Source organism: Marmota monax, unplaced genomic scaffold, assembly GCF_021218885.2.
Source record: "Marmota monax isolate L192 unplaced genomic scaffold, Marmota_monax_Labrador192_F-V1.1 WCK01_AAM20220418_F8-fsc00364, whole genome shotgun sequence".
Lineage (NCBI taxonomy): Eukaryota > Metazoa > Chordata > Mammalia > Rodentia > Sciuridae > Marmota > Marmota monax.
In genome coordinates, this window is record NW_026694525.1 from 166,477 (window position 1) to 178,825 (window position 12,349).

General features: G+C 45.2%; 1 protein-coding gene across 3 annotated transcripts in view; it reads left to right on the forward strand.

The window, feature by feature from the left end:
* The first annotated feature begins 979 nt into the window (after window positions 1-979).
* Window positions 980-12,349, forward strand: part of Nhsl2 (NHS like 2) — a 290,609-nt gene continuing 279,239 nt past the window's right edge. For 2 of the 3 annotated variants that reach the window (XM_058571466.1, XM_058571467.1), the window contains exon 1: window positions 980-1,388. In XM_058571466.1, the coding sequence (XP_058427449.1) occupies window positions 1,109-1,388 (280 nt within the window). In that variant the 5' untranslated portion in view covers window positions 980-1,108. The remainder of the gene's footprint in view (window positions 1,389-12,349) is intronic. The other variant, XM_058571469.1, reaches the window with a different exon arrangement.

Consider the following 12,349-nt stretch of genomic DNA (forward strand, 5'->3'; position numbering starts at 1 on the left):
CTGAAAGCTCACCCAGGCTTATGTACCCACTCCTGAGACATCCCAGGAGTCCAGTATGGCCAGGGATGGAAGCCATCCCAGTTGGCAGGGCCTACCAGAGAGAAGCAGCTCTATGTTCTGTTTTTGCATGAAATATGGAATAGCGTTCCTCCATTTGAATTGAATCTATTACTCTACAAATGGGTCTGCCTTCCTCCCTCCCTCCCTCCCCCTTCCTCCTTCCCTTCCTCTCTTCTTTCCTTCTTCCTTCCATTTTGATGTCTTTTCAGCAGTCTGGGCACTGAGGGACATCCAGAGACATTTCCCTCCAAAGCAGTCGGGTGAAACACTTGGTTTCCCCCTTACTTCCAAGCTCCTGGGTGCTAGCCGCATATACTCAGCCTATTCTAGCTGGTGCATGGCACGGAGCATATGTTTGGGGAAGGAAAGGTAGATGAATGAAGCCAACTATTTGGGCTGTCTCCACTACTTACTTGCTGGTGTGGGCATCGGTGCACTTGAAATTGTAGTATTTACAGAGAAAAAGTTTGAGTTAAAAAAAAATTAGACAAAGCAGCAAACAACTTTAACCATCAGTACCCGGGCATGAGCTCCACAGTAGGACGCAGGCACATATCCTACACTGAACATCACACACACACACACACACACACACACACACTCACGCAGACCTTCCTTCTTTCACGCTCCAGCTCGCTCTTTCTACTCCTACTTCCCTTTCCCCCCTCTCCCGGATCAAGCGTTAATCTGCGAATCTCTGACCGCAAAAGAAAAAAAAAAGGTGGGTGGGGGGATCCCGAAGTAGTAGAGTGAGGGAGGAGGAGGAGGAGTAAGGCGGGGAGGAGGAGGAGGAGCCCGGCGAAACAGAGTCAGAGGGACTGGTGGCTCCAGCGGGTGTGCAGCCCGGGGGGAGCCGGCGCTCTCGGCGGTGAACCCGTCAGCCCGCCCACCCGCCCAGCGTCTTTGGCGCCCGCTCGCTCGCCGGCCCGCGCCTAGGGGCCTGCTACACCCGGAGCTGGGGCCGCCTCTCAGGGGCCCTCGGGCCAGGGGCGCCTTTCGGGGTGAGCCAGTCGCGCCGCCAGACTGGTCCCCCGCATCCACGACCGGGATGCCGTTCTACAGGCGCACGGTTGTGCCCCAGCGTCTGTGCCCGCGCAACCCTCCGCAGCCGCTGTCTGAGCTCCGCGACGTGAGCCACCTGGCCACGCTCAGTCTGCTACGGCAACTAGCCGACCTATGTGGCCACTCACTGGCTCTGCTCGAAGACATCGAGGGGCACCTGCTGGCCCTGGGACGCCGCACCGACAGCCTGTGCAGGCGCACCGTGCGCCTCCGCCGCCGCCTTCCCTGTCGCCTGCTTGGCCCGCAGGAAGACGAAGAAGAGCTAGGTAAACTACGCCCTGGCGACTAGCGACCCCGCGACTACCCCGCCTCTGGGGCCGCCAGCAGACATTTAGTTCTGTGCCCACCCCTCCCCGCTTCTCTCCGTCCTTCTCTTCTCCTTTCCTTCCCTTTAGGATGAGGGGATACCATTTCCTCAGTCCCCACCCTCCCCCGCTGCTCTATCGCTGGAACTTCCAGCTCCTGGACATGGTCGCGCCGTCCTGAGTGTCCATGTGTCCTCACAGGGGATTCTGGCCCTGGGTTTGAGGCCAGAGAGCTGGGGGAGGAGGGGGGCGCAGGGTCCGGGATGGCTTCGGCGCCGCCCTCAGGACCCAGGCGTCCCTATCATCGTGGCGTCGGGACGGAATGGCCGCGCCGGCGTCTTTGCTTGGCTGTAGGAGCTTGGACACTTCAGAAAGCGCGCCGAAGCCGCCTGCCACCTTCACCGCGGCAGAAGCCAGGCAGCTGTGCCTATTGCCTTTAAGCCTGTGCAACTTCGCGCAGGAACGTGAACGCGACTTTCACTCAGGGGAAACGTCTGAGAGCCCTCCTGCCTGTTTCTCCCAGCACTTTCTGGGCCACTGAGCCAGGGAGTGGCCGGTAGGGGGAGGGGAGACTGCCCTGGACTAAGCTGACCCCCTACCACTAAAGTCCAGCTGCACAGATTTGCTGGAGAGAACCATGTAAAGAAACTGTCATCAATTTCCTGAAGTGCATTCACTTTGGGAATCAGTCTTGCCTGAGAAACACCAGGTCCCAGGGGCACTCTTGCTGAGTGTGTCTTTTACTACTTTGGATCCCAGTACTTTGAATGGGGGATTCTTTCTGTAGGAATGCAGTACCCCTTTAGATGTGAGGGACTATTGCTGAAAGCAAGTGGACTGAATTTGCTGGAAATGCTGACCACAGCTTGACCTGCCAAGTACCAGGGCCACATGGTGTCTACAGAAAGAGCAGTCTGACTAGAAAGTTTCAGGTGGAGGCAGAAGTTTGCACCTAAGAGTGTAAGCCTTTTGATGTCTTGAAAAAAAGATGGCCTGGGTCAGCCTTTCTTCATTGCAGACCCGGCTCCTTAAAGACGGGACTGGAATCAAGAGGCTCTGGCACCCCTCTTCATAAAGGTCTCTGACCTCTGAGGTGCATGGCAGAGGTCACTAGTAGAGAAAAAAGGAATTGAGTTCTGTGAAAAAAGGAAGGTGGAAGACACAGATGACTGCCAGATGGAATGTAGACATGGAACAAGAAGCCTTTGCAAGGCAGGGAACCAGGAGAAGGGGCCCTAGGTCTGGGTAGTTCTCAGTTAACAAAGAGGGTAAGAAGGTCATTGGGGTTTTGTTATTGTTGTTTTGGTTGGGTTGGGTTTTTGCTGGGGTCCCACTGATTACCAGGATTAGTCTAGGAAAAAATTGTGACAGCTTGGGGAGTAATTTCCAAAATCCCTGCAGAGATCCACTTACTAAATTCAGCAGGGTAAGTTAAGGACAGGGAGGAGGCTCTACTTTTCCAACTGTACCTTTCTGTCTGCTGAATCAACTAGCCCTTTCCATAGGAGTGAAGGCATGGATTCACCAAGTCACCTGAAGACCTAACCATTTGCAGTGATCTCCTGGGTTAGACAGAGATGACTGTATGCTATGGATATCTTTGCCTAAGGGAAGAGAATAATTCTTATGATAAATTGCCATTGGTTTGGCTTCTTGGAAGTTTGCAAGAGCTGGGAGAGTAGCCATCTTTCATCTTTAGTGGGGCCATTTTCCTTTGAGAATGTACATGTCAGTTGGCTCAGAGGCACCCCAGGGACAGCTGCATAAATGGAACATAGCTACCTTCTGTAAGTTGGCAGAAAGGTCTGAGTTTTCCATTTTCTGGTCTGATGCCCTACCCTAGACTCCCCTTGAGGTTCCCGTGCACACTTTTCTCTTCTGGAGCTGTGATTGCATAGCACTTAAATTAGACCTTCTCAGTAATGGTCTGAGCATAAGTGCCAAATGCAAAGAGATTTGAGGAGCATAATCAGTTTACCATCTGGCACCCGCTTGTTGCTTGGGCATAAGTTTCAACAAGGTGTCCAGTGGGCTGTATATTAGATTTTAACCATAAACAAATCAACAAAACCCAGAAATTGTCAAATCTTGCCCTTGTTTCTTCCAAGTACCTTTTCCTTCTAGCACTCCCACTCCCTTACTGACTATTTTGCTGGGGACCAGCACTTCTAGTCAGCATTTTACCCTATATATTACCCATTTGGCAGGATTTCCCCTCATGTTTTTCTCTAGCTATTTCTTTTGACCATGGGGGCAAGAGAAACCTGGGAAGAAGGGAGGGAGAGAGGAAGGTTTGGAAATAACATGGCCAGAGTGAATGACAGCTGACAGGCCAGCAGCTTGTAGCCTCCCTGCAGGGACAACTTGGCTGCCACTTATGGGCTGAATAGTGGCAAATCACACTGGCCCACAGCCTGCAGGCTGGGCTGGGGCCCTGGAAAGCAGCAGGGGAGAACAGGGAAAGCAAGAGAGAGATAGAGGAGGAGAAAGTGGATGCTAAAGGAATCCAAGTGCTCTCTATACTATCAGAGGTCACACCCCCACCATCTTCAAGGTTACAGGGGTGGGACTGGGCTGGCCTGGTTGCCTGGCAACCCCCCCCCCCACACACACACACTGAAAGTTGTTCTTCAGTAACCGGAACCCTTTTGAGACTGCCCTAGAAGCTCTTGTAACTTGTATGGGGGTGGGGGATGGGAGAGGAAAGGGAGAGGGCATATTCAGGTCTGCACCAGACCCCTCTGGTTGTGGGTCTGTAGCCATGGCCACACCCTAGGCATGGCCTTGCCTATAAACTGAGTTTTTCCCCACATCTGGTTTTAGATATGACCCATTTTATTGCATCTGTGGCCAGCACTCTGTGCTCTTAGTCTCAAGAATGGTATGGTCAAAGCCAGTGGGAAATAATTCCATGCCTGCCACCATATGTTGAGTCAATCCAAGCTTTCCAACTCCTCCCTCTGAGATCTATTTAATGTTTGTAGGCGCTCAGATGATAATTACAAAAGCAATCAGATCATAGGCCTAAGGGTATAATATCTCCTTCGAGATCCAGGAAGTCACTGAAGCACTAGATAACTCCAGGTATGTTTAATAACACTGGAGAGCTATGATTTTACACTGACTCATGAACTTGCTGCAGGAAAGATGCTCGGTTGCTTCTTGCAGTTATTTTGGCTTGAATATCACCAGCAGGGTCCATGGTGGAAATTCCCTCTTCATCTTTATGTAAAATTCCTGCCTCTTGATTTTCCAACTTTGTGGCAACTCTGGCTTCAAATCAGAAAAGACAGCTGGTTTATTTATGTTTAAAATCATAGTTTTAGTGCAAGGGGAGACTGTTGTAAATCTATATGAAGATGAAAACTGCACCTCCTGACTGCAACCAGTTTGCTGTTAAAAGAGGTGTATATTTCCTGAATCTGACCATCCTTGATGAGGAGGAGGGGAGATGCTCTTTTGAGTCAGACTGTGCAGAGGGGATCTTTAGAGACTTGAGACAGACATAGCCAAGGCTCACTTTGTTTATGTCATACCTGTCAGCCCCAGAGGCCCTTGGGACAGTGGGTTGATAGAAGGGAGAGGAGAAACAAACCCGTTTACTTTATTTTTTTTTTTCTTTTCTTCTTTCTTCACTTTCCACTTTCTTTTTAAATACTGTGAAATTCCTGGTCTGCTTCATGGCATTTCCATGTGTTGAAAACATCGTCCCTGGAAATTTGGACACCAAAATGTCCACTAGAATTTCTTCTACTTTAGAAACAAGAAATTTAATCCTCTCCTTTTTTTAAGACACGTGAACAGTTAACGTGATAAAAGTGTCAAGGATTTTGGAATGCTAATAGGAGAAGATTCAAGTTATGGTTCTTGGGCTCAACTTTAACCTTGATGAAGTTGATTATGTTTCAGGAGAAGAGTAGTGCATTTGCATCATCTGTCTCTATTTGTACCTCTCTGGCTTGGGTGGAGTCTGTTTATACTATGTGATGCCAAAATTTTAGTCATTAACCATTATGAGCATCATGGCATCTGATACCCCAGGGCCAGAAAGGTGAAGGGACCTGTCCAAAGTCACCCAGCTGGATCAAGACCTTTAGTAGCTGTGAGTGCTGAAAAGATTTTAGCCTCCCCATGTATAATTCCAAATGAGAGGACTAGAAACCTTCAAATAAAATATTATTTTTTGAAATGACTCCAAGCTCACTTGTATGTTGAAATTAAAATAGCTTTTTAATAGATCCTTTCTATCCTCCTCCCCCTCTCTTTTCTACTCCTGTTGTTAATGGCCTAAGCATGTATTCAATTTACCTATTTGGGAATATGGCACTGGTCAAGTCACATAGCAGGACAGTGACAGGAAGCCTCTATCTAGAAGCCAGGCCTTCTGATATTCCAGGCCAGTGCTCTGCCCTTCACAGCGGCACTTAAGTTCAAAGTCAGTTGTTCATTGAGAGTTGCTGCTCTGGCATTTTCTTCAACTGGAACTTGTCCAGGACCATGACGATTTCTGCTACCTTTAGTTACTGAGGGATGCTTTAAAGAACAGGCCCTGTATGGTTTCTATAAGTTGCCATTTGGGGGGCAAACTAGAGCTGAAGAGGAGGGAAGATCAACCTTGCATCTTACAGAGAATAGACATGAGGCAACAGGCTCTTGTTAAAACAAAAGATAGTCTCCTTTAAGGTTTGAGTGAAAAATTGCCCTGGAAAAATGATAGTCAGAGGGAAAAAAGTATCTGCCCAGTGACCCTGACACTGTCCTCTTAAGGTCACCTTTTCTTTGGGGTATTTCATTTCCAATCCTTCTGCCATCTTTATACCTGCTCTTTTCCCTTGAAGCTTTCAAACCAACTATGGACACTACCCCACCCCCCAAAGCATCCTGACTATTTTCTGTTATTATAGTAGAGCCTAGTTGGCATTTCAAAAGGCACTTTTTTATTAAAAACCAAGGTGAATAAGAAAGTTAAATTATTACCAGAAATGCATTTAGCATATGTATTTTTAAGGTATGGATTTCTTATCCTTCAATGCTTAAGTAGCTTAACAGGCTGGTTGGCTTTGCTTCTCTGTATCCCTTCAGAGGCCTCAAATCACCTTTTCCTCAGATCATTATTTTCTAGCCTTGAAGAGTAGGCATATTTTTGCATGTGCCCTTCTTTGCCCTTATATTGGCTTCTAGAGACCCATAGGTAAATATGACCCAGTCTCTTACTTGGAGAGTTCCCAGTAAACAGTTTTGGATGCTATCTCATTTTTCACCATATCAACATGCAGTGCCTGGGCATTGGGCCTTCTTTTTCAGGTTGGGGATAGCAGATAATCACAACTAGGACCCCAGTTCACACCCTAGTGGATTCTTCCATTCAGTCTGGGTTGGGGTCCCAGGATGGATTTAGGGCTTTTAGAATCCCTTATGAAGTAAAAAAGCCAAACCTCAAACCAAACAACAATAGAATGCTACTATGAATTCAGCAATGATCTATATGGTTTTGTATTTTAAACCTGAGAACTTTATCTTCATATATATGTAAAATAGTGCTAGGCTGGTGATATAGTTAGTATAGTGCTTTTCTGGCATGTACAAGACCCTGGGTTCAATCATCAGTAACACACACACACACACACACACACAAAAAGAGAAGTGCTTATTCAATGGATGGACAATGCTTGGTGGATCTGCAAAGTCACAAACTTCTTGTGATAACACCATAGCCCTCTAGAATTTTCTACCCTCAGTTGGGAACCACTAGTCTAGTCTTCCTAGTTTAAGCTATCATCTCTTCCCTGCTCTGTAGAGTTCCATGTTTTTACTCAGATAAGCCCTCATAGAAGTATTATTTTTAAAATTTATTTTTATCAATTATTATTTTAATTGCACAGATTTATGGGGAAAAGTATGATAATTCAGTACATATATGCAATGTGTAGTGATCAGAAAAGGGTAGCTAATATTAAACATTAAAAATGTTTTAAATGTCCTTAAACATTAAAAATTTATTAACACATAATAATTGTACATATTTATGGGGTACAGTGTGATATTTCAATACATGTATACATTATATACAAATCAATTTTGATCTTGTTATTACTTTGTGTTTGAAACCTTTGTGTGTGTGTGTGTGTGTGTGGTTATTGTGAAATATAATAAGCCCCTATGCTAAAAAGCATTAGAACTTATTCCTACCTAACTTTATTTTATTTTATTTTTTGGTACTGGGGAATGAACCCAGGAAAACTTAACCACTGAGACACATCCTCAGCCCTATTTTGTATTTTATTTAGAGACAGGGTCTCACTGAGTTGCTTAGTGCCTTGATTTTGCTGAGGCTGCCTTTGAACCCAGGATCCTCCTGCCTCAGCCTCCTGAGCTGTTGGGATTATAGGCATGGGCCACCATGCCTGGCTTTTAACTTTATTTTGGTACCCATTGTCCAACGTCCCAATATACCTCTCTCCACATCGTTCTTAGTCTCCAGTAATCACTACTCTACATTCAGATAATTTTTTTTTAGCTTCCACATATGAGCAAGAACATATGGTATTCGTTTTCCTGTGCCTGACTTATTTCACTTAAGATAATGTCCCTCAGTTCCATCTTTTTTGCTGTAAATAATAGAGTGCATAGGATGACAATATCAAAACTACTTTAACAATACCACAGACAGGAGGTATGTTAAATAAGTATATAAGTAGCTTGTCACAAGGGCTGTGTTTGATAAATAGTGGGTCTGGGGGCTGGGGTTGTAGCTCAGTGGTAAAACGTTTACCTAGCACTTATGAGGCAGAGGGTTTGATCCTCAGCACTACATAAAAAATAAATAAATGTAGTGTGTCCATCTACAACTAAAAAATATTTCAAAAACAGTGGGTCTGGTCATGCCTGAGAAAACTAAGTATCAGCCCTTTAAACTGGGGAGGTTTGCACAATCAGGCAGCTCTTCCTCCTTCCCCATTTCTGTCCTATATTCCTTTCTTCCCTCCCTCCTGTCTCTTTCTAAAATGTAATATCCTCAATTAAATATATGCTCCTTGAGGATAGGGGTCTTTACCTGTTTTTACTGCCATGTCATCAGCTCCTAAAACCATGCTTGGCATCTGAAAGGCACTTCATAAATAATGTACCTGTTTGCCAGTGCACATTTATGGAGCCCCTGACCCTCGGCTGGTCCTGTGCAGGTTTGTGGAAATATGGAGATAAACTAGAATGCAGGCCCACAGACCAGTGGGAAGAGCAATTAATTGTCCTGCTGTGGAGATAAGCCTAGGGGTTCCAGGGAAGGCAGGGGAGGCACACCTGATTCAGCAAAGAGCTGGAAGAAGCTTCCAATAGAATGTAAAGTCTGAGTTCGAAGGAAGATCTGGAGCCCACCCGTTGAAGAAGGTGGGGGAGGGAATTCCTGGCACAGGAAGTTGCCTGTGCAAGGACCTGGATATATGAGAGAGCTGGTGTGGGGGAGGAACTACTGTGAAGGATTCAGGAGCAGAGGGCACAAGGCACCTCATGACTCAGAACAGGCCCCCAGGGTGGAGGTGGGGTGAGGAGCCCCTCACATCCTGTTTGTTGGCTGAAGAGTTGGAGACTGGAGAGTATTGGGGAGGTAAAAAAAAATGCATAACTGAAATGAAGTTGTAAAATTAACTGTTGATTTTCTTGATCTACATTCAATTTCATTATTGTGGAACAGATGAGACCTTGGTAACCTCAGCCCTTCTCTGCTTTGCAGAGTCAGATCCTGACCCCCCCCTCCACCTCTGCCCCTCCCCGCCCCTGCCCCTCCCACTCAAGAAGGCTAGAGCAGAAGAGACTCCAAGCCATAGCCACTATGAGAGAGAGACACAAAGCAAGAGTCTACCTGCCTGTGTGTCCACAGCTGTGCATATCCAGTTGTACTGCAAAGCTAAATATATTATCATGCCCCTGCTTTTCTGTGAGTGGGGGCATTTTAGGTTTGACAGTATCTTTTATTATTATTAATCTTTCTAAAGATCATAGGTTCTTCAGATTGATCTGTAATTCATCTAGGGAAAAATTAGGAAAAAATGTTCTATTTCTTTTTCAGTGCTGGGAATTGAACTTAGGCCCTCATCCATGCTAGACAAACACACTACCACTGAGCTACATCCCCAGCCTAGAAGAAATGTTTTTTTCTCTTTGGAAAATGGGCCTAAAGAGGAAATAAGTTTTAAAAATATATCAGCTGTTTTTACTTTTTTTGGAATTGTTTGCTTCTGAGAACAGTGTAATTAGCTGCTTGACAACTTATAGTCAGATCCCCAGTATTTGGAAAATACCACACTCAGATTATTCTCTTCCACTAGGAGGTCCTGAGGTGACTGAGGTCTCCTTACATGAACATCCTCACAGGCTCTCTACCCTGGCAAGAGGTGGCATCCCATTATTGTTAGCAAGACAGGCCTTGTTGTTGTTATTTACTGTGTGTCCCCTTTGAATCAGCAATTCTATTTCCAGGATCTTATGTTAAAAACGTAATCAGACCAGGTATGGTGGTACATGCCTGTAATTCCAATGACTCAGGAGGTTAAGGCAGGAAGATCACAAGTTTGAGGCCAGCCTCAGCAAATTAGCGAGGCCCTATGGAACTTAGTGAGATCCTGTCTCAAAAAATAAAAAGGGATAGGGATGTAGCTCAGTGGTAAAGCACCCTTGGATTCAATCCCAATACCAAGAAATAAAAAAATTTTTAAAAATCAGATATTGGGGCTGGGGATGTGGCTCAAGCGTTAGCGCGCTCGCCTGGCATGCGTGCGGCTCGGGTTCGATCCTCAGCACCACATCCAAACAAAGATGTTGTGTCCGCCGAAAACTAAAAAAATAAATATTAAAATTCTCTCTCTCTCTCTCTCTCTCTCTCTCTCTCTCTCTCTCTCTCTTTAAAAAAAAATCAGATATTGTGGGAAAAATACTTAAGGGTCCTCATTGCATCTTTTGGTTATGTATATTAACTGGAAAAATGAAAATAGCCTAAGCATTAAATAATAGAGAAACACTTATATAAATTTTTCTAAGTATTTGGTAGAATAATTCACAGCTATGAAAAATCATGCTGTAACAAATACACAAGGAGACGTGGAAATGTACAACATAATGGTAAGTGAAAAAACATGGTGTTAAATTGCACGTATAAGATTGGTGTATTGGGGGCTGGGGATGTGGCTCAAGTGGTAGCATGCTCGCCTGGCATGCGAGGGGCGCTGGGTTCGACAATCCTCAGCACCATATAAAAATAAAGATGTTGTGTCTGCTGAGAACTAAAAAATAAATATTGAAAAATTTTCTCTCTCTCTCTCTCTCTCTCTCTCTCTCTTAATAAAGTCTATCTTTTAAAAAAAAGATTGGTGTAGTGGTACACACCTGTAATCCCAGTGACTTTGGAGGCTGAGGCAGGAAGATCACAAATTTGAGGCCATCCTCAGCAATTTAGAGAGATCCTCAGCAACTTTGCAAGACCCTGTCTTAAAGAAAAAATAAAAAAGGAATGGGGATTTAGCTCAGTGGTAAAGCACCCCCTGAGTTCAGCCCACAGTACCTAAAAAGATTGCATGTATATTATCCAAAGTAAAATATGTATACATGTCATATACATGTACACAAAAAAATGGAGAGGTATATGCTAAAATGTTAATAATGGTTCTCAGAGTGATAGGATTATAGGGATGAATGTGCTATAGTTTGAGTCTTGAATGTTGCCCAAAGGCCCATGTGTTGAAGGCTTGGTCCCCTTCTTGTGGTGCTATTTGGAGGTGGTCGAACTTTAAGATGGGGCATAGTGGGAGGTCTTCTGGTCATTGAGGACATGTCCTTGAGGGTGATAGTAGAACCCCTTCCTATCTGTCTTTGATTCTTGGCTGACATGAAGTGAACAGGCCTTCTCTGCCACATTCTCCTGTTCCCATAATGTACTGTGCCACCACAGGCCCAAAGCAAGTGGCCATGGACTGAAACCTCTGAAACTGTGAACCAAAATAATTATTTCAGGTATTTTGTCACAATGACAGAAAGCCAACTAACACAGGGTGTTATTTATTTTTTTCTGTATATGACTCTCCATTTTTCAAAATTTCCAAAATGATGGTATCCTCCTTTGAATAAATAAGACAAATATAATGGATGACACGTTAAAGGAAGGATCTTGGGATTTTGAATTAGCTGCTGTGAGTTTAAGTCTCAGTTCAGCACATCACAACTGACTGATATGTCTGAGCCACAGTTCCTCATCTGTAAAATGGAGTTCACACTACCCAGTTCCGAGAGTGGTTGTGAAGATCCAATATAATGTATATAAAATGCCTGGTGCATACATCATGATTATGCACACCATCATGAGATACAAACAAATAGGATGAAATTCCACCAATCCTTTTGAAACTCCTGGATGGTTGTACTGTCAAAGGCTTATTTATAATAAGAATGTTTCCTAGACAGCTCCAAATTTCAGCCATTCTTCCCTTCTCTGGAATATGTAAAGAATGCTTGTGTGCCCACGGAGTAGCTGCATCTTGCTTTTGAGGCTGTCAGCTCATCTCTCCCAACCCGAGGATTTTCCTTTCCTTTGACTCCTCCCTTCATTCTCCCCCACTGACATCTGTTCACTGCCTCACCAACCAAGGGGGAAAACATTCTTTGGAGCTGAAGCTGAGACACCACTGAGAGTCCTGGCAGCCTTGGGATGTTTGTCAGAGAGTATATGTGGTGTTGGCTGACCACAGACCCCACCAGGCTGGGGTGCCAATAAGGGGCTTTCATGGAGGAGCAGAGGACAGATGCAGACCAATCAGTCAGGCAGCATCCCCTGTCTTTGGGCACAGCTCTTGTCCAAGTGTTTTGCTGGTTCTGTTCTCTTCCCCTGGGGATGTATACATGGCTCCTGGCTGGGTTTCCCAGTTTTACAGAACCAA